At 39.0% G+C, this 24,645-nt stretch overlaps 1 protein-coding gene across 1 annotated transcript in view; it reads left to right on the top strand.

Moving 5' to 3' along the window:
* The first annotated feature begins 14,319 nt into the window (after positions 1 to 14,319).
* The window catches only part of t (C45 family peptidase tan), a 64,960-nt gene continuing 54,634 nt past the window's right edge, over positions 14,320 to 24,645 (top strand). Inside the window, exon 1 of the mRNA XM_071590816.1 lies at positions 14,320 to 14,920. Within this exon, the coding sequence (XP_071446917.1) occupies positions 14,834 to 14,920 (87 nt within the window). The 5' untranslated portion in view covers positions 14,320 to 14,833. The remainder of the gene's footprint in view (positions 14,921 to 24,645) is intronic.

The raw sequence follows: 24,645 nt of genomic DNA, 5'->3' as shown, positions 1-24,645 counted from the left end.
GCAATTGTGGCATTCTGTCTTCACATTTAGCCATTTTAATTCAGATAAAGTGAATATTATTTTAGGAGGCCTCCCCCATTTTCCTATGATCTTTCCTGATGCCTGTAGGAGGAACATTTGACTGATTCCTTTTAAAGAACTGCCTTTTGTTAATCTATTTTCAATATGTTGAGGATAGTTTTTCCTTAGTCATATGTAAAACAGGATTGGCAGATCCATATAAACAGGAATAATAGTTGATTCAGTCACATCTCTAGTAGAGCCTTATCTCATTGTATTACTTTGAATGTGCCTAATTGGAGCATAGGAGGTATATCCCCAGTATTTTTCTGAGTATTTCTCTGCAGTAGTGCATGAAGTCTCACAAAGGAAGCCAAAGAAATCCTGCTTCAGTACCCATCACATTTAAAAGGTTCTATTTGTATCGAGGTTATTACATTTCGAGACACATGAACAGTAAATATAAAGGTATACACTAAAAATGATTGCAATTTGAACACCTATGGTACTGACCATTTGGCATTCTCTGCTGGAAAGTACTGCTAGTTGAAGGATATCCATGACAGAAAGTGATGGGGTCAAGGAGGTTGCGTAAACATCAATGTTGGGTTAATGGAATACATTTAGTGGGGAAGTAATGGTTTTTTATGTGTGAAAATGCAGTACGCTTGCTGAATTCCAAAGAAACTGTGGGAGATGCCACAACAGTGACTTTTCATAGAGTCATCCGCTAATATGCATTTCAAAGCAACAATTTCAGAGTAAAAATCATTCGCCGTGACCGGGATTCAAACCCAAATACCTCAATGTCCGGTCGAGTGGTGCCTTGATAGCTTAACTGGCTAAAGCACTCGACCGAACATTGATGGATCTGGGTTCAAATCCCAGTCAAGGCAAATGATTTTTACACTCTGAAATTGTTGCATTGAAGTGTGCTTGCTGTGAAAGGAGGGACATAGGTGCAATGAAGCATTTCTTGGATAGCTTCCACTCTCATTTGGCCAAAATTAGAGATAATTTTAAGCATGTAAATTATGTATGCAAAGTCAGCAGATGGGAGGGTGTCATGGAAACTGTGTGAAAGGCTGAGGAAGGGGGAATTAGATTGCATAAAGGGATGTGCTTTGTAAGCAGAAGAGAGATGTGTATGAGGTGAGTGAAAAGATTTAGTATTTACTTTGATTTTTATATTATTCTAGTGTAACTTTTAAAGTAGCTTTTTAATGGGAAAAGACATCTCCTAGCTTCATCTAACAACACAAGCTGACATCCGATACTGCATTAAACTGTTCCTCAGTTTCATCTCCATTCTGTCCAAAATGCCTATCCTTTTGCTTCCTGTAATTATCTTGATAATGTCCTCCCATCTATCACAGTCTTCAGCATTCCATCACCAATTTAAATAATCTATCCATCTTCCCTGCTTTTCTTCTATTTCTCTCTTCAATATCAAACCCTCCCTTACCGACAATTAAAAAGCCCTCAAACTTTGCCTATCATCTTTCTTCATTGATCATGTTTTCTCATCATACCAAACCATGCTCCCTATCAAAATGTTAATAAGTCATTTCTGATAATCCTTACTGAACACCTGTCATCAATTCCCTTCTTCATGTGAAAGCTTCTTTGTTTAACGTAAATCTTCTTATGTTCTTACTATTTTGTTCCAAAACACTTCCGATAGGTTAAATGTTCCACCTGCTGTAGTTTAAGGAGTCCTTTATTTCTCGTGCTTTGCTATATTTCTCGAAAACTGCATAACCTTTGATTTCTTTAAAATTTATTCTTTTCTCACATACATCGCACTGAATTCCCTGTACACCCAGCCATGATTGCTACCCATTGGTTGACTGGCAAACTTAAGCTTGTTCATCTGCAAACGTAACTGAGTTTATGAATTCTCCAGCAACGTTCATCCATTTCTCCAGTTCTGTCCACGCCTTCATAACCAATACATTGAAAAGAGCTGGTGAAAATGGACATCCATGTCTTACTCCTCTACCTAGTTCAGCCCTTCCACCACTTGCATCTGAGCAATCTGAGACATGTACGGATGGTGTATCTGTAATGAATTAATTGTAATGCCTCTCTGGCTATCAGTAATTGCCTCTCTCCATTTCCTTTTTATTTTCTTACTGCCCAGTCCCTATTTTAACTGGTTCAGTCCTTTTCTGTGTCATTATTGTTGCTGTTGCAATAGATTCCTTTTTACAAGGATTTGGTGAGATGACAACTGGGGAAGCCTTGCATCTCCAGCTGCTAGGTATGATGCACTTAGGTAGGTAGGGAACTATGCTTTAGGAACAAGGAATTACCAAGGAAAGTTCCCAAGTAGACAGGGTTTAATGATACACGTGGACAAAGTCCCATCATTGGTAGGACTTATATTCATAATTTTGTCCATCATAAGGTCATGGGCCAAATGATTGAGGTGGTTTCCTGTTATTTTCCTGAAAAGTGTTTTTAACATGACACTATTAGTCAAAGATTTTTTTCAGCAACCTCACTGAGACTAGCTCCTGACATTTAACATGAGTGGCACAGGTGATTGTATCATGAGCAATAATCATTCTTACTGCCAGCACAGCTGCAGAGGTCATCAGAATGCAGAGGCCCTTCCACAAGGCCAAGGTCATAGTCCATTAGAAGGGTGTTTACTATTTTGAAATAAAAAATCATTTTTATTAGTTTCTACTATTGGAATTTTCATTATATTCCATTTTATTTTACTTAAATATCCCTTATGCTGATCCATATTATTAATTTACAATTTTGATTAAATTAGAAATTGTTTATGATTGGCTTTCTCAAAATCTTATATCTATTTCTAGAACTGAGAAATTTAACTGTTCGTAGGTTTACCCTTAGTCCATAAGATAGGCAATATAGCTCCCTTTGCTCCCTGGACTTAAAATAATGGTTGTTAATTCATCACAATTTTGGAAAATTTACATGGTTTTTACAAAAGAAAATGAGTACATGTACAGGAGGTGCTTAAATGCCCAAGCATTGTCATGAGAAGAGATAAAGTTAAGACCAATTTCATTCTCTCACATCCCGTTCATTTTTAGTTATGGATTAAACATCAATATATTAAACAACAAATTTTTCTGGTAACAACTCTTTAGCGTATTGTTTTGTTAACTTTTTAACATTAATTTATTTTTTTGTAAAAACTAAGTTTTATTTCAAAACTAAAGGAGATCCTCCTATGAATGATTTGAGGTCAATACCAACAAGCAAGGTGATGTTACAAGTTTCCAATGAGGTATTTGTTTGCCTCCTTTTGGAGAGGTATGTGATCTTCAACATTGTTTTGATTTTTCTTTCAGAAATGAACATTTTATGAGTTAATGCATGAGTAAAAATATTTTAACTGAATAATGTTTTAAAACTAATGATGATTTAACTCAACTGAAATTAATTGGGCTTTAACTAAACTCACTTAAAATGTATTACATACTTGTACAGTTCACTTTCACACATATGTTTGTTGTGGTACCAAAACAAGTGAAGGCTTGGAAAATAAAGGTGACAATTTATAAGATGGGAGACCTGGTGATGTATGCTGGACAAAATGTAGACAGCAGCGGTCACTGAATGAATGTATTTCTTGTACCCTCGTGTGCTTTTCTAATTTCATCCTCAATCAAAAAATTATTTAAATGGTATTCATAAATATACAGCTTCCAGAAATCAGTTGAATGTATGAAGAATTGTGATATTCTAACAAGGAATATTTTTTCTGGGGTATAGATTCTGGTATGATACTTAGGAAAGGAGGTCAAAATGATAATTTTGCCTTCCTTTGGGAGATAACCATAGGTGATGCTTACCCATATTATAAACCAAGTATCTGGCTTTGTAACCAAAGTATCTAGCTTTGTTTCCCTAAGTACTTCCATCGAAGGTAATCATCGTCTGGTCTACCAGTGTGGTAGCATAGCAGGTATGTTACAATATTTATCACAATGACACCATTATTATGCACCATACCCATGGACTAAGTGCTAATAATGTATCGCACCATAACCTCATGCCTTTGAAATTAAAAATAAACAACTTGGCTTTTCCACATAGAATATTTGTTATTTACGATGAAAAATTTTCTATGTGGAAAAGCCACATTGTTTATTTCCAATTTCAATATGAAGATTTTCCACCAAGTCACGCCAGAAACTTTTATTTTTCTTGCCATTGTTCTCCACCATTTCTTGAGAAACACTTTCTACTTTATTCTTTAGCCTAGGAAAATTAATAAAATGAGATGTCCTCAATTTTGATGCGGACAAGAAATTTTCACATTTTGGAGGAAAATGAAAGGATTTCCACAGTGCTTCTTAATTAACAAGTGACCACCCAGGTCTGGGATGATGGAGGATTCATTCAAGTGGGAGGAACTGAGCTACAATTATAAGTTCGAAGGCCAACTTTTAAATAAAATCAAAGGCATCACTGCCAAAATATTTATTTTGCTGGTAGGAAAAAAAAATGGTTGGAACATAAATGGTATGAAAAATTTCAGAAAACTAAGAATAATGGATCCCTGACATTCATTACCAGGTTTTTTGCCTACCTTGTTGGTTCTTCTGAAACTTAATAGACCTGATGGAGTGCTCCATGCTCTACCAATCAATAATTGTATCAGCCTTTTAACTAGAGCTTTTTTTTCTTTAAAAAATAATACATCTGGATTAAACTTTAAAACCATCTCATATGAATGAGAATGACATGTTTAAGGTTGCTAAAATGGTATTTTCTTAAAATCTTGTTTACAAGTTTCTTGAATAAAAAAGTTTTCATTTAGGCATGTATTTGGGTTGAAATTCATTTCAGACTGGACTAGGTTTGAAATCTGATGGTTTGATTTGGATAATTCCATAATCTGTTTCCCTTGTATAGATAGTTTCAACTGCCACTAACTTAAAGGTGATGCGCTTTCCATTTTCGAATTTAATGGTGTCTGGTTGTTTCTGTAGTATTTTCAACTGCCTACCATATTTTCTTTTCCAAATCAGTGGCGTTTTGAGATAATAGCCATAAAACAGATAGTGACTATCTTATCAAGTCTTTGTGGTGAATAAAAAATGGAGCAGTTGGTTCATGCCGCTTGGGTTTTCCAGTGCCCTAATTCCAGAATAAAAATGTGCACGTACAAGATCTGTCCCACTAGTAGTAGGGCTGAGTCAATTAAAAACGGTATCGCCAGAATTAATACATTCACCCAAAAGTTTTCAAAGTAGCACCCTTGTGTGTCCACATAACGCTGCCACCAGGTTTTTCAGGCCTCGTACACACACTCTGGAAGGCGGCTGATGCCAACCATGCTCCCGGAATGATGCAGGCTCCCTCGTCACGGTCTGTTGTAACGTTTCCACCGAGCCGTGATTACGTTCTTTCGGCACATATTTTAGGTTGGGGAAGAGGAAGAACTGTGGTTAGGCATTGTCAAAAAAAATTGGATCCACACTCACTGGGTCGAGAAGCTCCGCGAGAGATCCGCGTGCGAGTTTCTTCTTCTTCGTCCGAGAGCACTCGCGGCATCAACTTCGCACACACCGTTCTCATGCCCGTGTTTTCGGTCACATGTCGGTGCACTTCACTCACAGTGATGCCAAATTCATCATGAACCATGTGAACACTTAATCTGCGGTCCCTGTTCAACAAAGCCTTCACTCTTACAAGATTTTTGGTTACTTTTTGAGGTCGAAGGGCGTCCTGAACGTTCGCCGTCTTCAATATCGTCTCTACACTTCCGAAACAATTTTTGCCACTCAAAAACACCCGATCGACCCATGGCGTTATTCCCTTGAGCATGTCATGAGTCTTTTTCCCAGTTTTGCCCAGTTTCACCCAAAATTTGATGGTGGAGCGGTGTTACAATAACTGGTTGATGACGGAGCGCAACAAGGTCAAGTTATAGAGATTTCGCGAACGAACGATCCGCACTCCGCAAAGGCTGAGAGCCAACTACCACCGGCCTCCAGCCTTTCCTGAGACTCCCCTTCCTCGAGCCTAGCCAGAGAAACAGCCGCCCGTCCGTCCATCTATCCGGGAAAAAATAAGTCTTACTACTTTTGGGGCAGACCTTGTATACGAGTATAGTAGGCTAGCGTTCCACCCAGGTCTTGAATATACACAGACTACGTGTATATTGCTGAATCGCTAAGCTTCGCCTAACAAGACACGACTTCAAACCTAGACCGAAAACATGGGCATGAGAAAAGTGTGTACGAAGTAGTACTTTGAGTACTCTTCGAGTAACGAAGTAAGTAATAGACTACCTGGCCCGGTGCAATGAGGCAACCCTGCCTCAACCACCCGACAGACCTGGCGTTGCCCCGCCAGACTTCTTCCTCTTCCCCCGCCTCAAATGCATACTGAAAGGACGTCACCGCGGCTCGGTGAGAGCGTTACAACAGGCCGTGACGAGGGAGCTTATCAGCATTCCGGGCTCCGCCTTCCAGAAGGCGTACGAGGAGCGGAAAACCCGCTGGCAGCGGTGTGTGGACGCAGGGCGGTGCTACTTCGAAGAATTTTGAGTAAATATATCAATTCTGGCTATTTCGGCCCGATCCTACTACTTTTGGGGCAAATATGGTAGTGTCGCCCATTTTTCTTTTTCCGCCCCCTCCACTCTCTTTATCTAGCTTTTTCTCGGTAAAATACAAAAAAGGGTATGCAACACTCAAGATTTTGTTTTTGAATATATAGTAGTATTTCGAAGGTACGACCACCTTTTTCACCGGAAGGAAGAGCACACTTCTTCCTTCCGGTGAAAACGGAGACTCTACCACCGAAATATTAAAGAAAACGTGCACACACGTGTGTGAGGTTTTATGCACACACACACATATGTATATGTATATATATATATATATATATATATATATATATATATATATATATATATATATATATAGAGAGAGAGAGAGAGAGAGAGATAAGTGCAAAAAAGTAGTAATATTTGTGATTCAAAACGATATTGGTTGGTTTCGATTTTACGTCCGTCATTAAATAACTACCTATTTACTTACCTCACCAGCACAAAAACAGCCCTTTGGCCGAGTAGTAGGTCATGTAAAACACTTCCAGCCCCTCCTCCGATATGCCCCACTCAAGAAGTTCCCGGGAAAGAAGAGAGTACGTGGTTAATGCCAGTTCGCTTTGTTCAAGCCTTTCAGCACTGGAGATGCCGAACGTCGAAGAGACGGAAAAGGAAGGGTAAGGGAACACTCGAGTGATTCATGGTCAGAAACAAATACACTATTGGACGGCATACGTAAATGACTCACCGGCATATAAGATGCACCCTCATTTCAGGAGGGCAAACACAAGAAAAAAAGTCCGCGCGAAAGTCCGACAACCCACTAACTAAAGTTTAATTTCTTGGCTAGTTCCACGTTGTTTTTTATGAACAGGGGTGATAAATTTCAAGTCCTTTAGATAAATCGCTCGCACTTCTTTCGATATAGCAGAATCAAACAAAACGATATTCACGTCAAATTAAGCAATGAGCTAAATAGTAACAAGCCGGACATTCTCCAATTGAATATAACTATTACATGTAGCTGTGTAAATAAATATAATGGATTCTAAATAGGTAGTACGGACAAGCTGGGGTAGAAATAGCATTCAGTATTGAACACTAACCCATGCAATCCGTACCTTCACATATAAGACGAGGGTAATTTTTTAACCATAACTTGGAAAAACGTGCGCCTTATACGCCGTCAAATATAGACTGATCCTTCGTGGGGCAACGGGAGAGAGACGAAGTGAGGATAGAAGAAGATTTTTTTCTAAATTACGCCTTTATTTTTATACGACGAATATGCCTAAATACGTATTTTATCTCCAACCTTGTACAACATGGGAATGTCTCGATACCTCAAGCCATTTTCATCATTGTTGATCAAGGTCCAACCCTTCGCCAGTAAATGGAAAATAGAATCGGCAATGACGACATCCATTTCGCTCGCAAGATCTTTACATATGACCCCAGCCAACATCCCATTGACAGAATGAGAGGCTCGGGGATACGCCGCACGGCTCTTTGCGTCTTTCATATTTGGTATGAGCATGAGCCCTTTTTAGTTTTTGCCTGTTTCTGCGAGTGTACTCGAGAAAGCGGGTGGCACACCAATTCGTCGCAGCTAAGTAAACAAGAGACTCCGTGGTCAACAGAAGAGAATGTATTATTCACGACGCGTATGCTCTTGTACAGAGAGGCCGTGGTAGCCAAGGTTACCGCTTCAACCCCTTCTTTACGCCTGTTTCCAAACTCTTCAAATACCCTGGATGGAATATATGATGTCAATGCAATGGAAAATAAAGGAGACTAGGGCAGTGTAGTCTAAAAATAACTCCTATTTTCCTTTCCAAGAACAGAAATATATAGTTCCAAGCATTAAATACGTTCGTGCTATTGTGCATGCACCGTGCTTAAATGTATTTTCGCATAATTAATTAAATTCTAAATACGGTCAATTAAATATGGAATCTGTTACAAAATATTTTAAGCGATATTAATTTTACTGCAGGAGTTAAGTGTGCCTCCCTGTCTATTTTTCTGGCTGTGTGTAGATTCGATCCTTTCGAAGATTAATTTTATGTAACAATATTTTCATGGGTAATTTTTCTGACGTTCATTAATATTGCCGTTTGAAGAACGACTAGATCCCTGCGTTTTTCCAGAGTCAATAGAAATTCTCTTATGCTGCGGCAGATCCGCTTTACTCGTTGTATGTATTTTTCCCTTGATCTTTCTCGTGGAACCATCCCCTAAAAAGGAGAACCTCTCAAAAAAATACACTCATAAGGGCATACAAATTGTCCACCACTGAGATTGAAACATATACACATACCCCAAGCTTTTTCTATCAGTGAAAATACAAAGAAAGGCTTTACTTAAACGTTTTCTTTTTGATATTCTTATCGTTAAATTCTAGGGATGATAAATTTTAATTCCATGAGAAAAAATTCCTATATACATAGATGACTTAAACAACCCCATGGGATCGAAACATTTCCTACGGATTCGTATGCATCATTAATTTGAACGAAATGGCAAAATTTTGAAGGAGCATATATTATGTCGGGAACAAGTATATGAATTCCCCTAAAAACGAATAGTAATTAGTCCTAAGCGGTATTTATGTCCGTTATTTAGAGTGTGCGCTATTTCGAGGCCCCTCAGTTCCATAAATTTCCACACATTGCTGCGGTGGGGCTATAAACGGCCCTTTATTGCAAATTGTCAGTTAAAGGAGCTTTCACCGCATTTTGTCCCCAACAATTATATTGTACGCATCTCAAACCGGGTTCAATCCAACTGGATTTTCTCTTCTACAAAATATTCCTTATGTCTTCTCTAATACTAATTACCTTCGCCCTCTTCTTATACCCTTCTGTAGACTCCTAGTCTTCTACTTGCACGCTTCTCGCTCCACCGGTCCGTTTAAACAACAGCATCCGCCCCCGGAACTTTACTTCCGAGGCTTCTTACTCCTCTCTGGTCTGCTTTTCAAGTTAATGTGTCTTTGATGTGTCAAATGCCGTCGCCTTCTGCCTTCATCACGAAGGATTTTTTTTCTTCCCATTGAAGCTCATTTCATATCAGTGAAAAACTTGATTTAATAGGTTCAAGGATGCATGCTTGTCTCGATCTCTATGCATTAAAGACGATATAATTCGCGAACCGCAGAGCACTAACGTATTCCCCAGTCACCTCAATTTTTTTCGTGCTTCTTTTCCTACACAGGTTAAATATATATGCACATATTAAGTAGTGAGGGAGAGTTTTTATTCTTTCCTAATACGTTCATCTATTTCAAGTTTATTTTTCTTTGGTTTTCCATCTGAAGTGCGAAGGTATTTTATTGTTTTCGAGTTAATATACTTCGTATTATTCTTATGCCATCGAAATACATTCCAAGAAACTTGAACATTTCATTCCAGGACAACGATTCAACTCCATTAATATTTCATATGATATCTCAGTGAAGTGTATAATTTCTCTCTGTTCATCTCACTGCTCTTGAGTTCTTCGATAGTGTTATCACTGAACTATTCCTAAAGTTTCCCATAAATTTTCTTCTTTCTTAAACGTCTTTAATAAGCAGCGTATCGTTTGGTTCACCTCGATCTCCCAGAGAGAATTTTTTCGTTTAATTATTTGGATTTGGGATCATTGTTATTCTTAGGGATTTTCGATGCTCTCGTCAAATTCACGTCCTCATAAATATTGGAACCATAAGTCTTTTATCTTTCATGAACCTTCGCCAACATTTTTACCCTTGGATGAAGATCACCGATGTATTCTTTTCATTTACATTCAATGTCTACACTGCCTGATAACCCATATCCCATTCATCTCTTTTACTTCTCAAAAGTGATCCTTCACTGACTTTTCACTGCCTACTTTTCAGTCGGTATAAATGTAGCATTGATAACTCGGATTCTGCATTTAAATATGTGCTCAAAGAGAGGGGACATTTGAGGGTGGCTTGAGATGTTTTCCACGTTAACTTGGCGGGGATAGAATAAAGAATGAAGATAAGGGAAACATAACCTCTTTGCATCATTCTTCTTATTCTTTGCATTATTTGCATAATGTAGGTATTGAAAGTAACTGTCGGAGGCGGGAATCGTTCAGACACTAATCTGACAGCGTGTAAAAGGATATGAATGCAGCGGTGGATATACCTGCACAAAAGCCACAATTACATGTAGCTTTATAGCTTTGCCATGTTGGCGATACCTGTCCCGCCCTTATTTATACGCTCCTTAAGTAGCTCCCGATCCATGCGTTTATAATACTGAGTCAGATTTATGCCACTCATAAGATTTAATTTTTCCGCTTAAGAAATCACATAACTCACTGGTCTTGTTTGAGGGACCTATCAAAAAGTTTTCAATTATAAGAGGCTCGAGCTGAAAAATAATCAGTCAATAAAACACGATCAGTGCGCTGAACGAAAGGAAGATGTCGAAATGATTAGGAAATTATATCTCAAGACATACTTATATTTAATATTTCCACTTTCTTCATTTCTCATTTATCCTTTACTTTTTTTCTTCGCTCATTTCACCGATTGGATGGTATGGAGTACATGAAATGCCAATATAAACTCGTACAAATGAAGAAATACAAGGAACGGTGGGGATGGAGAGGATATTGTTGAGATAAATGTCAGTAAGGTAGGAAACATGGACGCTGAGTACTTTAATTGGCGATAGAATGCTAAAGACTCTGATAGAAGAGAGGACATTAGGCAAAAGAGGTAGGGGTGGGAGGACGAGCACGTTGGACGGAATGAAGGTAGTTAAGTGTGGTTTGGGATATCAGGTTGTGTCTAGTTAGGCAAGGCTAAATGATAAACAAGGTTTGCATAAAAAATATCGGTAACAATTTTTTCCCGACGTGTGCCTGAAGTGCTGAATTTAGATCGTCGGTTAAGCGTGCGCATGATCGCAGATCGTATTGGCATTGATGAGATGGCGGTGTGCATCATTATCCCTGAAAATTTGGCGATGCGAAAGCTCTGCGTCACACTCGTCCCGAAGGTTTTGACGGACGACCAAAAGCATATTCGAGTATCTGATAGCAAAGACCCCTGCAACGCATCACGACGATTCCCCAACCCCCTTATAGTCCCGACTTGGCACCAGCAGACTTTTTCCTATTCCCAAAAGTGAAATCCTCCCTCAAATGACACCAAATGACACACGCGTACCCTTGGAGATCTTCCGGAATCCTCTTAACAGGGAGTCTTCGAGTCGTAAAAAGCCGCTGGCAAAAGTGCGTCGACGGTCAAGGAATGTACTTCGAAGAACTTTGAGCCGTTGTAGCAATATCTAAAATTCATCTATTTTTGCGATACTTTTTATAAAAACTTTTTATCACCTTCTTGTTAGAAATATGCTAAACAATACTTAGGTGCAGAGTTATATCTTTAATGATAATAAATTTCTTTTCAAATACCCTGCTATTTAATTGCATGCACATTGGAATAAAAATTCAAAGCATGCAAAATTCATGGATCAATATCAAAAATAGTTTGCAAAGTACATAATGTTATACAAAATGTAGGTACATAAAAATGGCTTGAGTTAATTCTTTTAGTTCTTTAAGAATGTTTTCCATCCCTTGACAATATTTCACATACGAGAAATCAAAAAGTTAGTACACCGAAAAATATTAACCGTACGCTTGCTTAAAATAATTTTCCCGCAATATTATTCTAATTATCTCGCGTTAGAAATTTTTCTAAGAAGTCACAAAAACGAAATAATTTGAGTTTACACCAACGGAGATATGAGTCTCAGAATATTGCCAAGATTTCCTGACTCATCTAGTGCGAAGGTGCTTAGACACACTGGCACACAAGTAGTATGATGCTGTTGCCGGTTGCACGTGACAACAAGACGAATGTTACAGGCTAAGATTGCCTAAGGCCGGGAAGAAATATTTATGCCCTTCTATACTTTATCTTCCGATCTTGACGGCGTGCAGAAACCCATCGATTAACACAAAAGTCAATCTATAACTATTGAGATTCGAGCTTCACGAGGCGCAACTGCATGTGGAGACACGAATCTGTCTTTTTTCGCAAATCTAAGAGCATAGTTTATGGACAAATTAAACCATGATAATCAGCCCAAGAGTTTGTTTGATATGTGATGTAGTAGTTATAAGCCAAAATCTCTACACGCTGAACGACTGCGCTCAAGTGTTTTGCAAAATAAGCATTCTAATCACGTGTCCCAGCACCGCGTGGAACCCGTGTGGGACCTCAGCCAACCGGAAGACCCAGGAATGCTGTCTCCCCGGGAGGTGAAACAGTTTTATTCGCCTAAATGTCGGTGCAATTCGTCTGCATCTCACTCTGCAAGCCGCCACATGGGCGCGTGGCAAGGGGTGTCAGATAAACCAATTAGTGATCACGAGGTAACCAACAATTTTCAACATTAGTTAACATTTTATTGACAGGATTTCGAATTATCGTCCTTGATGTTATCTTCAGTTATCATCACGAATTATATCGTAGAAAAAATAAGGGTTTGTGAAATTGGAATCCTTAAATTACTACAATATCCCGTACTTAAAAGAGAGGTGTTCGTTAATAGCAGTGTACTGGCATAGATAAGTTTTGGCTCGACACGATGACTAGCCACTGTTACACTACTAGGCTTCACCTATCATGGCACCTTACGCCATAATAAATCCTCCAATTCTGTACACTTTCTGCCTGCCTGCATTCAATCTAGTATGCATGTCCTCTTCCTTCCCCTCGCTCGTTTGCCTAACATTTTCCCCCCCATCAGTCTTTAACTTTCCACCGGCAATTAAAATATCCTGCATTCACTTTTCCTGCCTCCTTTGAACTCTTCCAGACAATCCTCTCTCTTCCCCTACCATCCCTGGTGTGTCCTCGTTTGTTACAAATCTTAGCATCCGGGAATCAATTTAAAAGGAAAAAATAGTTGGCGTATCGAAGAAAATTATTTTCCATGACAAGCCTTATTTGAGGAGATAATCTGAAGATTTTATATTTTTGTGGCTCACTCATGATGATTATATTTTCTTGGAAAATTGGATTTAAAATATATTCAGTAATCCATTCGAGCGACGCAGGGAACACACTTCCCATTTTGCCTGAAATGGCAGAGGTCATCACTACAACAATCAGGATTGGCCACAACCACCTGGATTCCAGAACCCAGGTGGCTGTGGCCAAACCCTTGTCTCTACCATGATTGGCTCTAGGGAAGTAGCACAGGTCACTTTGTTCACATTTCCATTCTCCCACCTTCCCATCTCTCTCTTCCCCACGTCGACCTCAGCACACAATCCATTTTGTGTTTATATCATCGAAATCATTCCGCAAAAGGTCTCGCTTGTCACGGAAAGGGACTCGCGCACATAAATATTAAAAGGCAAAACGGGCGGCGAGGGAAGCCTTGAAAGGTAGATACCCGAAGGAGGGATTGGGGAGAAAGTCCGCGAGGGAGAGGTGGGGCGGAGTTTGGCGGTCGGGTCGGAGAGCGAATGGAGGAGTCCCGACTCGCTGGGAAAGGCACACGGCCTCCACCCCACCCTCACCCCCTCCTCCATCCGCAGCCCCACCCCACTTGTCGCGGCGCCCAAATGGGATTTGCGGAGCGAAGTGTCCCCCGCGACACGAATCCGGCGACGCACTACCGCGGCTTCCACACGAGACGGTCCTCGTGCTTCGGTCCGAGCAACCGCGCACCACTAACCCGCTCGGCTCGCCACCCCTCCACATTCTCTCCTCCTCCTGCACACGGAGAACAGCGCACCGCCATCCCGGACACCCCCTCCTCCTGCCCCCGCGGAACCTTGCCCTCCCTCCTCAATCCTTCCGCCGCTTCCAACACCACCGCACGCGGCGCGAGACTTTTGCCACCCCATACCCGTCCCCTCCACCTTTTTCACCCTCCCCTTCCTCCAATTCCTCCCAAGGCGCTGCCTCGTGCTGTTGACACGCGCCCCTCCGCGGCACCTCGAGGAGGCCTGCCTCATCCGGACGCCACAACCTCCGAAGACTCCGATCCGAATGCCGAACGCAACGAAGTGAGCAAGCGTCTGCCGTGAGGTATATCTTTTTCTCTCTTCCCCCCACGCGGTGGACGCCTCCCGCAGAGCCTAGCGCCCTCCCCGCGCGTCGTCTCCGTCGCCCTCGATCTCCCGTCTCCGGAAACACCGCCGACCCCGCGGTCGCTCCTTCGTCGTATCCCTGCATCTTCCGCCTTTTATTCTCTCTCCCTCCGACGCTCTTCGGGACTTAATCGGACGGACGTAGCGACGATGCCGACCCTCGAGGACATTGGGCGCCGGAACAGCATCCCCGTGCTGTACACCCGAGGGACACACTACGAGGTCGGATATGATGTGGTAAGTTTTGTCGCCTATCTCGTCAAGTGACGTCTCTTTTTTTTGACGAGCGTTATCTCACGAAATTCCTTTACTCCTGGGAGCCACAAGTCCTCTCGTCGTGATAGCGCCCGTTGAACAAACAGGCGTAAGCACTGAAATACATCGACCGGTGCCGAGCCGATACTGCACACTCGAGTAAAAAGAAACATGCGTATAGCCACGCCTGCACGCGACACTTCATCGTCAGATGATAAAATATGAAATGTCTCTGAAGTTGAAATAGTTGGCTGCATGGAGAAGAGAACAATATACATACTTAAGCGAGTGAAATATTCAGGTATCTACAGGAAGGGGATGGACATAAGTCGAGTTAGAACGACGTTTGTCGAGGATGACGTTAAAATCGATAGTGCAAAACTTTTTATTGTATGCATTGACGCGCGAATTTGCATTCCGATGCTTACCGAACCTAGGGATGGTTCCTCTTCAATAATATCCTCTCTTCTGTAGCGTTTTACTTATCCTTCCTCCCACCTAAACAGCCATTGCAGAATTAAATAAATCAGCATCAATTTCGTCTCAAAATGAATTGCAAAGTCTTTTGTATAAAGTGTTCTTAGGTGGGTATACGTGGTTGATGTTACAGTAAAGTGGACATGAAGACGTGACATAAGCTCTAACTAATATACGACATGACCGCTGGCGATGTTGATATGGGGGACGAATTTTTGTTCACTTTTTTACGCTTAAATATTAAGTTAATGCTCTAATATTTGAACAACACTCTTGGGCGCCGTCTCCGTTTACTTGTTTGGCCCAAGTTTCCCTATTTTGTTGGAACTTGACGGCTTTGGAGCTACCTTTTAGTAAACTTCACGTTGGTATGCGTTTCCATGCTGAAACAACTAAGTCGTTTTATGTTCAGAATTAATTTGGTATTTGATTGAATTAGATTGATTGAGGGTGAATTTCCCAGCAATTTGCGTCGATTATAGAACCCCTAGTGTTCCATGCCAATTATTTAGAATGAATGACAACTGCCTCTCTGTCACGAACAAAAGAGTTATGAGGTAAAAAGTTTAACTTTCTATTGATTTGATATTTCTATTATGCGCATCGGAAATCCACGTTAATACTTGTATTTGTTTACAATTTTCGTCCAGGGTATCTTACGTGAGGCATAGTAATGAAATCTATGACTAGAATAGGGAAATCATTTGGCCCAAGGACCACGGGAGCTCGTAGATTAATGCACTATCCGTTTACTTTGAGAAACTGGCAAATTATTTTACGCCAAATCGTCATTTTGTTGGTTACCTCGCCGACACGTAAAAGAACTCGGCGTGTCGCCGATTCCCTGCGCTTGGTTTCTGTGGTAGAGAGGCCTTGCCTCAACCTGTGGTATCATAGTCACCAAAATACGTTTTTTTATATTTTGAAAAACGATACGATAAAAATAGGACAAGAAATAAAAACGCTCTTAATATATGACAATTTTTCCCCTGCATTCCGCATCCTTAATAATCGATTAAATTGCCCTTATCATGAGGAAAAAACTCAATTTCCATATGCTTGAAGTTTTCCACCTTCGTGAAATTGTTTGATAACCGTTAAATTGAAGGTCTTTATTCATTCATTATTGTATTTCCAACTATAATAACACTCAGTGTGGGTCAAAACGGTCAATCCGCACCGAAAACGTATTGATATACTACGTCTTCACAGAATATTTTTCTAAATTAATTATTCTTTTTACATTGAGGCTCATTTAGTAAGGAAAAAGTTAGTATGCAATTTTCTGCAATGATTCCACAACATTGACAAGTATAGTAATTTTATGAATTATTTGCGTGAGGTGTATGATATTCCTTTCCCCCATATCTTCGGAGTTTACGAATGGCAAAAATATGGCGCATTAAATGGCATTCACTGGTTAATTCCTTGGCCATGAATCTCGAAAACTGATTGAAAAAATTAGGGTACCAACTTTAAATCATGCGTCGTCTATGTACGATTAGAGAAGTCGGTAATTTGATTTTATATTCAGGATGTATTATATATATATATATATATATATATATATATATATACACACACATACATATACAATAAATTGGACGGCAACAAACAATATAGAAACACATAAAAAGATCACTCACACGTTATTTCTTGATCATTTCGACAGAATTCTGCTCCGTCTTCATCGGAAGATACAGAAGTAATCCACTAGTAATCTAGTAAAGATTGACGGAGCAGAATTCCGTCGAAATGATCAAGAAATAACATGTGAGTGATCTTTTGATGTGTCTCTATATTGTTTGTTGCCGTCCAATTTATTATTCAACACTTCCGTGTTACGTCGACGAAATCATTTATGTGTGTGTGTGTGTGTGTATATATATATATATATATATATATATATATATATATATATATATATATATATATATATATATATATATATAATATTTACATTGATGGGATGTTATTAAGGTATTTTTTTCAAACTTTATCGTTTTTTCTCTCTTTTATAAGTAATAAGAAAGACGCATTAGAAAGTTTAGTTTAACTTAACTCTTGAGTCGTAGATATTATTTCATGAGCACTTGCAGCAGTTTTTTATTCTTTTTTAAATTTTGCTCTATTCAGCCTACGGATGAGAATATACTCCTGCCTCACCAGGAGGGTATTCATTTAATAAGTAACAGTGCGATAGATGTGAGAAAATATAAATTAGATATTTGTCCGCGTGAGTCAGTTGCTGGTGCATATAATTATTTGCCAGAATATATGCATATTCAAGCAACCCTAAGAAATGCTGGGATTTATTTTACTTAGTCGCAAGCGAAGCAATAAACATCAAAGTGGTGTTTTCATGGTGAAGAGCTCTTCAACGTGGAAAAGTATTTGTCAGTGTTCGTGGCAACACAACCATACGAGAACTGAAACAGTGTGGAAAAAGAAGTCGGGAAATCCGAGTCATTTTTTCATGTCTTTTGACATTCAACGTAATTGTAGGGTAAGAGTAGCTCGATTGATTTTTATTGCTAGAATTGAATATTTATTAAAATTTCTAAAGGCCTCTGAATCAGTTTTTCCTTACTATTCAGCTTACTGGTTTACGATCGACTTCAGAAAACCCTCTTGGCATATTTACGAGAGTAGGTTGAACAACTGCGTGGACTGCGCAAATTTGATGACATCCGTAAGAATAACTCGCATGGATAAATTATTTCGTTTCACCGAATGAAATTCACTCCAACGATTTTCACCACAAAAACATGCAACCAAAGACAGACTGATAAATTCTAGTCTCTCTATATTATCTCCGAGTTTAACTTAACTATAGCGGCTCCTCCCGGTACGTAAGATATACCCATAACTTGGTATATCGAAAAGTTTTTCCCAGGCAACGGGAAACCGGATGACCGGTCGAAGCTGGCTTGCCGAGACCCCATCAACTTCGTGATTCAATTGTGGATGACAAAAAAAGCAGGAAAAAAAATCACTTTTATTAGGCCGCAATGAACGCTTCGAAATTGCGTCATCCCCGCACAGAATCCTTTAATGCAATTTCATTCCGCGTCGTTCGATCAGAAATCCGACCTCGATCGACGTTAGAATCTTATCCCCCTCTCAGCTGTGTGTTAACGAGGCTAATTTTCTAGTTCGACGCTGCAAGGGGAACGCGTGGTGAGGATGGCCGTCGACTGTCCGGGAAGAAGCCGCTAGGGAGGAGAATTAGCGGCGACTCGATTTCACTGCACTCCCAATCTGGCTGGCTGGCAATCGTTCAAAAGAAATCAAATCACCGGTAGCGATTACATAGCGGTTTGCGAATTTCACTTGTGAACACTTACAATTTTCGAAAAATGTATTCATCCCTTGGACTCCACTTGTCGATCGCGATTCGAGATATCGTTCCATTCAAGCATGACGCTAATTTTAGGGAACATGTTCAATTTTTCAGCGTTATCGAGTGACCTCAGTGTATGTACTCTCATCCATTCGTTAATTCTTCCGAAATTGAACTCGTCCCTAACCCTAGAACAGTGAGCTTGTCCCAAACCCGATCTCGACTCGAACCTACGAACTAGAAATTCTGTTGAGAACTACGAAGGTAGTTCACGATTTGACTGAGCATCGACCAGTGCAGACGTTTCTTGACTTGAGTCCCTCTTACCCGCATGGTCAAACTCTTTATCAAATTTTTTCGGGGGAACTTGGATTTTAATAAAGTGACATTTGAGGGCGTGTGTGGATCAAATCGGCTCGACGAATATTGAGTTTCCTTCAAAAACCTCTTTCCCAATATAGCTAGAAAATTTTCCATCGCACAGCGTTTTATCTAAGTTGTGTTAAAGTATTCCTTTCTGAACGTATATTCCTGATAGAAGAAAAAATATAAGGGAATCATCAACTGCTCTTAATAATCCAATTTTTTTAAATCATCAGTTTTAACATAATTCTTTGATTAATACAGAAATGTAATATGATGTTCATTATATGCCATCACATATTAAACTACGTTGATTTTTCTATCATATTTGTAATACATTTTAGACGCTCTCTGGGGAATTTAACATTATAATGTTCATTATAAAATAAATAATAGCTATTGTGAAACAAAAGCAGGTTTCCCTACAAGCCTGCGAGTGGAACTTTCGAATAAGACCCGACCAGAGGGAAATATTAAGTTGTTTAAGTATAAAAAAGGAATTTATGACAAAAACCTAAAGAAACAATGCGCGATCATGTGATTAATGTACTGTCTCATATAATTAATGTAGTAGGACTCATGTAACAGCAAATTAAACTCATTGTAACAATTTCTTGGCAACTCTCCCCTTTCATTGTGTGCATTGTCAATATGGTTTCCAAGTGTTTACCAAGCTGAAATAGCTAATTAATAGTATTTCATTTGTGAATAAAAATATGTAATCAATTAGCAGGGATAGCGTTAGGGGGCCCACAGCATGACTCTCGTTAAACTCAGCAAATTGAGATCAAAGGATAAAAACATGAGTTAGAATGAGAATTAAGTGAGAATATTAAGATCGACCAAATTATTAGAATAAAATGGAAAATTAAATATGGAATCATTCCTAGAAATTTCCCGATATTTCTGTTTCTATCAGAAGGTTGTTTGATTACAGCTATCCATTCAATAAAAATCATTCAGTCCTCATTCTCTGACACCTTCCATCTCACATCCCTTCTCATTTAACCCCTGTTTTTCTGTTTTCATATATTCATGGAATCTTTAATTCCTGAAATTTTAAGAATATCAAATATTTCGGTATTTCATTCTGCAGGCCGTTTCAAAATTTAATAATTACCTAAATACTTCGACTATATTTTTAGAGAGTTCATATCACTTTAAATCGCCGTTAAAATTGACGTAATAGTTTAATTAAGGCCATTATTTGGCATAAATATAAGCATATAAGGTAGATAATGGAATCCATGTATTCAGTACGAAAACAGCTGACGTTTCAATTAAGTGCTTCTATAAAAAAATAAATGAGCAACTCCTTCCAATTAGAATATCCACAAATGGCTCCTCCCATGCCATGTACCAGTTTGTAGGTGGCGCAATGCTAATTCCCATTAACTCTCGTGTATCCCATGACCGCAAAGAATATATTACCTCACAAATGGGCAAGACGTAGAAGGACTCAATGACTGGATGCATGTCTTAACTTTCTGAGGAAAGTATAGAGTCGCAATCAGATATTGTGGTTAATCACTACGAAAGTCTCGAACATATCCTCTTTAAGTACTCCATCCAAATTCACACAAAAACTACAGTTTCTTAGTCAGTTGGTCCCTAATTACTTCCCACTTATTATTATGATTGCTATCCATGAATTTTTTGCGATTCTATCATCAATTTCTTCTTAATTATGGCTCTCGAGACCGAGAATAGTTTGAATTAAAGGTTAAAATTACTAGCTATCTATTGCCGACACAAAATATTTTAAGAGTGTCGGGACAGAGAACTTGAATGTGTGAAAATTATCGAGTTAAATGAACGCTAGGAACGCCTGAATGTTGAATTCTCCCGGAGTAAACAATTAATAGACGTGAATGATTGTCAAGATAATGTAAGAGACATGTGTCTTCTAAAGGAGAACAAACTATGGTGAATTGAAGACAGCTTAACTTGTATGCATGGGCACCATTGATATATTTCTGCTACAAGAAAATTTTCCCATGGATATTCTCTCATAACTACTGTTTATCATGACAATAAATAATAGTAATGTGATTAATAAATACAGCAAACTAAGAGTATCATGAGCGATATTAATTATGTGAGAATACAACTGACGAAAACAGTGAGATGACTATAATGTTTTCGCTCAAGCGTTGTTTCCTTGCTCCAAAGAAATGTCTATGGAGCTATGTTTCGCATTTGAAACTATTTCCGCGATAATGGATTATTAATGGAAGTTATGTGACGAGTTCTAAGAATATTCAATATTCTAGCATGAGAATAAGAGATAATTGACACATAACGACTATTTATTTCGCATAGGGGAGCTCTGGCCTGTTTCTCGACACTTAAAGTCAATTAACATGCGCCGGTATTTTTCACATTCGTGGTCTTTCAATTACAATAAATCAGTTACAACACTTATCACTGTTCTCTTCGAGCTTGATCGAGTTTGGGGTCATTCAATGTCACAATGCAGACGACTTTTGGAGGTGAATAATCTGACAATTTTAGAGAAAGGAAGAGATGGTGATGAGGGGGGGATTACGGTTGGGGTAAATGGAATGACCGCGGGGAGAAAGCAATTGAGTTCTGTAGGAGACAGGGGTAAATCATCACCAAAAGAGGCGTAGGCATACATGGTAAATTCCAAGTGACTCAGAAATATATCAGTTAAATTATATTATTGCTATACACATATTTAGGAACAGCGTGATCATTCCGAAGTTTCCCGGGAGTGAATGCGGACTCTGATTACAATTTAGAACTCATTAAGTGTAGCGTCCGATTCAAAAAGATAAGGGCGGGTTAATAAATAGTATGTAAAAGCATTAACTGGAATGACAAGGAAAGAGTATCAGCTGGCTGTAGTGAAAATCATGAGTGAGGAAAAGGAGCTGAGTCCCATCGAGGAAAAATGGAAATCTATCAAAAAATGGATATCGAAAGCTGCAAAAGAAACTATAGGAACTGTTAATAGGAAATGGGTAAGGAAACGATGGATCACAGATGATGTGACTAGAAATATAGATTAGGGAAGAATAAGGAAGAATTTAAATACAGAGCTAGGTAAAAGGTAGTACAAGGAGTTAAATAATACATTGAGACGGTAAAAAATAGAGCAAAAAAAGCGTGATGGAAGACGCAGAGTGAGGATATGGAAAGTTTACAGAGGAGGAGTGGAATTGGTGCGCTATAGAAAAACGCTTAAAACACTATCAGGAAGTAAGAAGGGAAAATTTGTGTTAACAGTTAAAGATAATTCGGGTAAAATAATAGTTGAAACAGAGAAGATCCTAGAGAGATGAAAGGAATATATAAAGGAACTGTTAAAGAACTTATGTCTGCAAGCTTAAACACAGAAAGAGAAGATTACGTAGATGAAGATAGCATATATAAGGTCCAGCCATACTCGACGATGAGATAGAAAGGGCGTTAAAGGCATAAATCAAACCAGGTCTTGGGGCTAGATAATATTCCTGTGGAACTACTTTACTATTAGATTAAGAAATATTGACTAATTCGTAGCATCTATGAGGAATGTATCAGGTCGGAAGAGATTGTCAAATCAGTGTTAGTTCCTATTCCAAAAAATCTAAAGGCCACCTCATGTGAGAACTAAAGAACAATAAGTTTGATTTCGAATGCAGCTTAAGTGGTTCTCAGGATCATCAATCATAAGGAGAACTAATTTTAGGGAACTTGTTTAATCTTTCAGCGTTATCAAGTGACCCCAAAATGTACTCCTATCTAACTCCTAGTTAATTCTTCCGAAAGTGAACTCGTCCCTAACCCTAGGTCAGTGAACTCCCAATAGGTCAAATCATTACTCGTAGAATGATCAGTTTAGTTTTAGGAAGAGGAGAAAGGCATGCGTGATGCCACTGCAGTAATAGATCACTAATCGATAGGAATATGAAATACAATCAGGACGTAGTTACCTGTTTCTTAGATTTCGAAAAGGCGTTTCATTGGGTGAATTGGATAAACTTATGATTATATTGAAGAAAATTGGAATAGATTGGAGGAATAGAAGGCTAATTCGCAAGCTCAACAAGTCTCAGACTGCTCGGGTGTTAGGGGGGGTTGAAAAGTCCGGATGGGCTGCGTTAGGAAGAGCAGTAAGGCAGGGTTAAGGAAAAATGGGGTATGGGACTGAAATGACGCCACCAAAATATTTCTTGCGTACCATATCTTTTTATTTCTATCTCATTTATAACAAAATTGAAGAGTCGTAATTTGTTAAATTTATTATCACTGGTGCTGTTCAACGTGTACGTGGAGGAAATGATTAAAGAGGCATGGGAAGAACTATAGATAAGAATGAAAGTCGGCAGGGTATACATTAAATCAGGTAGGTTTACTGATGACCAAACTGTATTTTGTCAGTCAGCGAAGGGATTTCAATCATTGCAAGTGTATTGTAAATTCATTGCTATGGATAAAATTAGTTTTCAGTGATTATAAAATCAGGGACAAAGAATTCAGAGCTAAACGTGGAATAATATGTAGATTTAAAATATACTTTCGATTAAGTGCCGCAAAAAATCATACGAAAATTGCCGTCACCAAATTAACACTGCGATAGTTCATCTTGTTTAATGATTTCTATCCGCTACTGGACAAAAAGCTAACTGACGAAGAATTTTCCCCATTGTAAAACTTTTTTAAGTAGCCTCCCGTACTGTATGACGGAACATCTTTCATTACTCATTTATATCTTATAAATTCGGAAATAACTAGCAACCGGTTTGGCCTAAGCCACTATAATTTATAGAAAAATAACTAATCATTGAGATTGTACGGTTTCCTCAAGCGATTTCCACAAAGTCGTTATGCGGTGCAATGCGTGGGATTGGCACATCTATCTTCATCAAAGAACGGTCATTTTCTTAGTGGAAAAAATTTGCAACTCACCTTCGTCTATAATTTCGGACGAAGTGAGACATGAAGACGCTATAGCCTGTAAACTCGCTTCGCATAATCACAGAATATCATTCAATAAGGGTGAAATTTTCAATGCAATCTTATGTTTGCGATCCGATGGCAATAAAGTAGGAGTTATTTATTAAGCTGGATGTAAATGGAGATAGTAGAAGCGAGCTACCCATAAAAAGCAAATTTTCGCGTCAAAAGACCTTCTAAGAGAAGTGAGAACACCAATAATGTTCTCAAACGAGGATTTCAGCCGTGATATCAGTAAACAAATGGGCGTAGTTAGGCATGGAGGGATGTACAAACACTATGTTTATCTCGCCCAAGAAGCGTCACGTTTGCCTCCTCGTCCTACGCTCCAGAGGTGAGAGCGGTTGCCTTCAGCGTATGCGCAATTACGAGATTTAAAACTTTACCACACTAATATTTTGCAAATATTTCTTGCGGTTCATATCTTTTTATTTCTATTTCATTTAAATATCTAAGTTTTGGTAATGTCATGAAATGGAGTTAAACCGTGGTTTAGACTTTATTTAATTTATACATTTTCTCAGTTGAAATGGCCTAAATCACCTGAGCAGTCTGAGAT

This window comes from Hetaerina americana, unplaced genomic scaffold (assembly GCF_022747635.1).
Source record: "Hetaerina americana unplaced genomic scaffold, ioHetAmer1.1.p SCAF_4, whole genome shotgun sequence".
NCBI classification, from domain to species: Eukaryota; Metazoa; Arthropoda; class Insecta; order Odonata; family Calopterygidae; genus Hetaerina; species Hetaerina americana.
The sequence above is the reverse complement of the archived record's forward strand: the minus strand, read 5'-3'. Positions and strand labels throughout refer to the sequence as shown.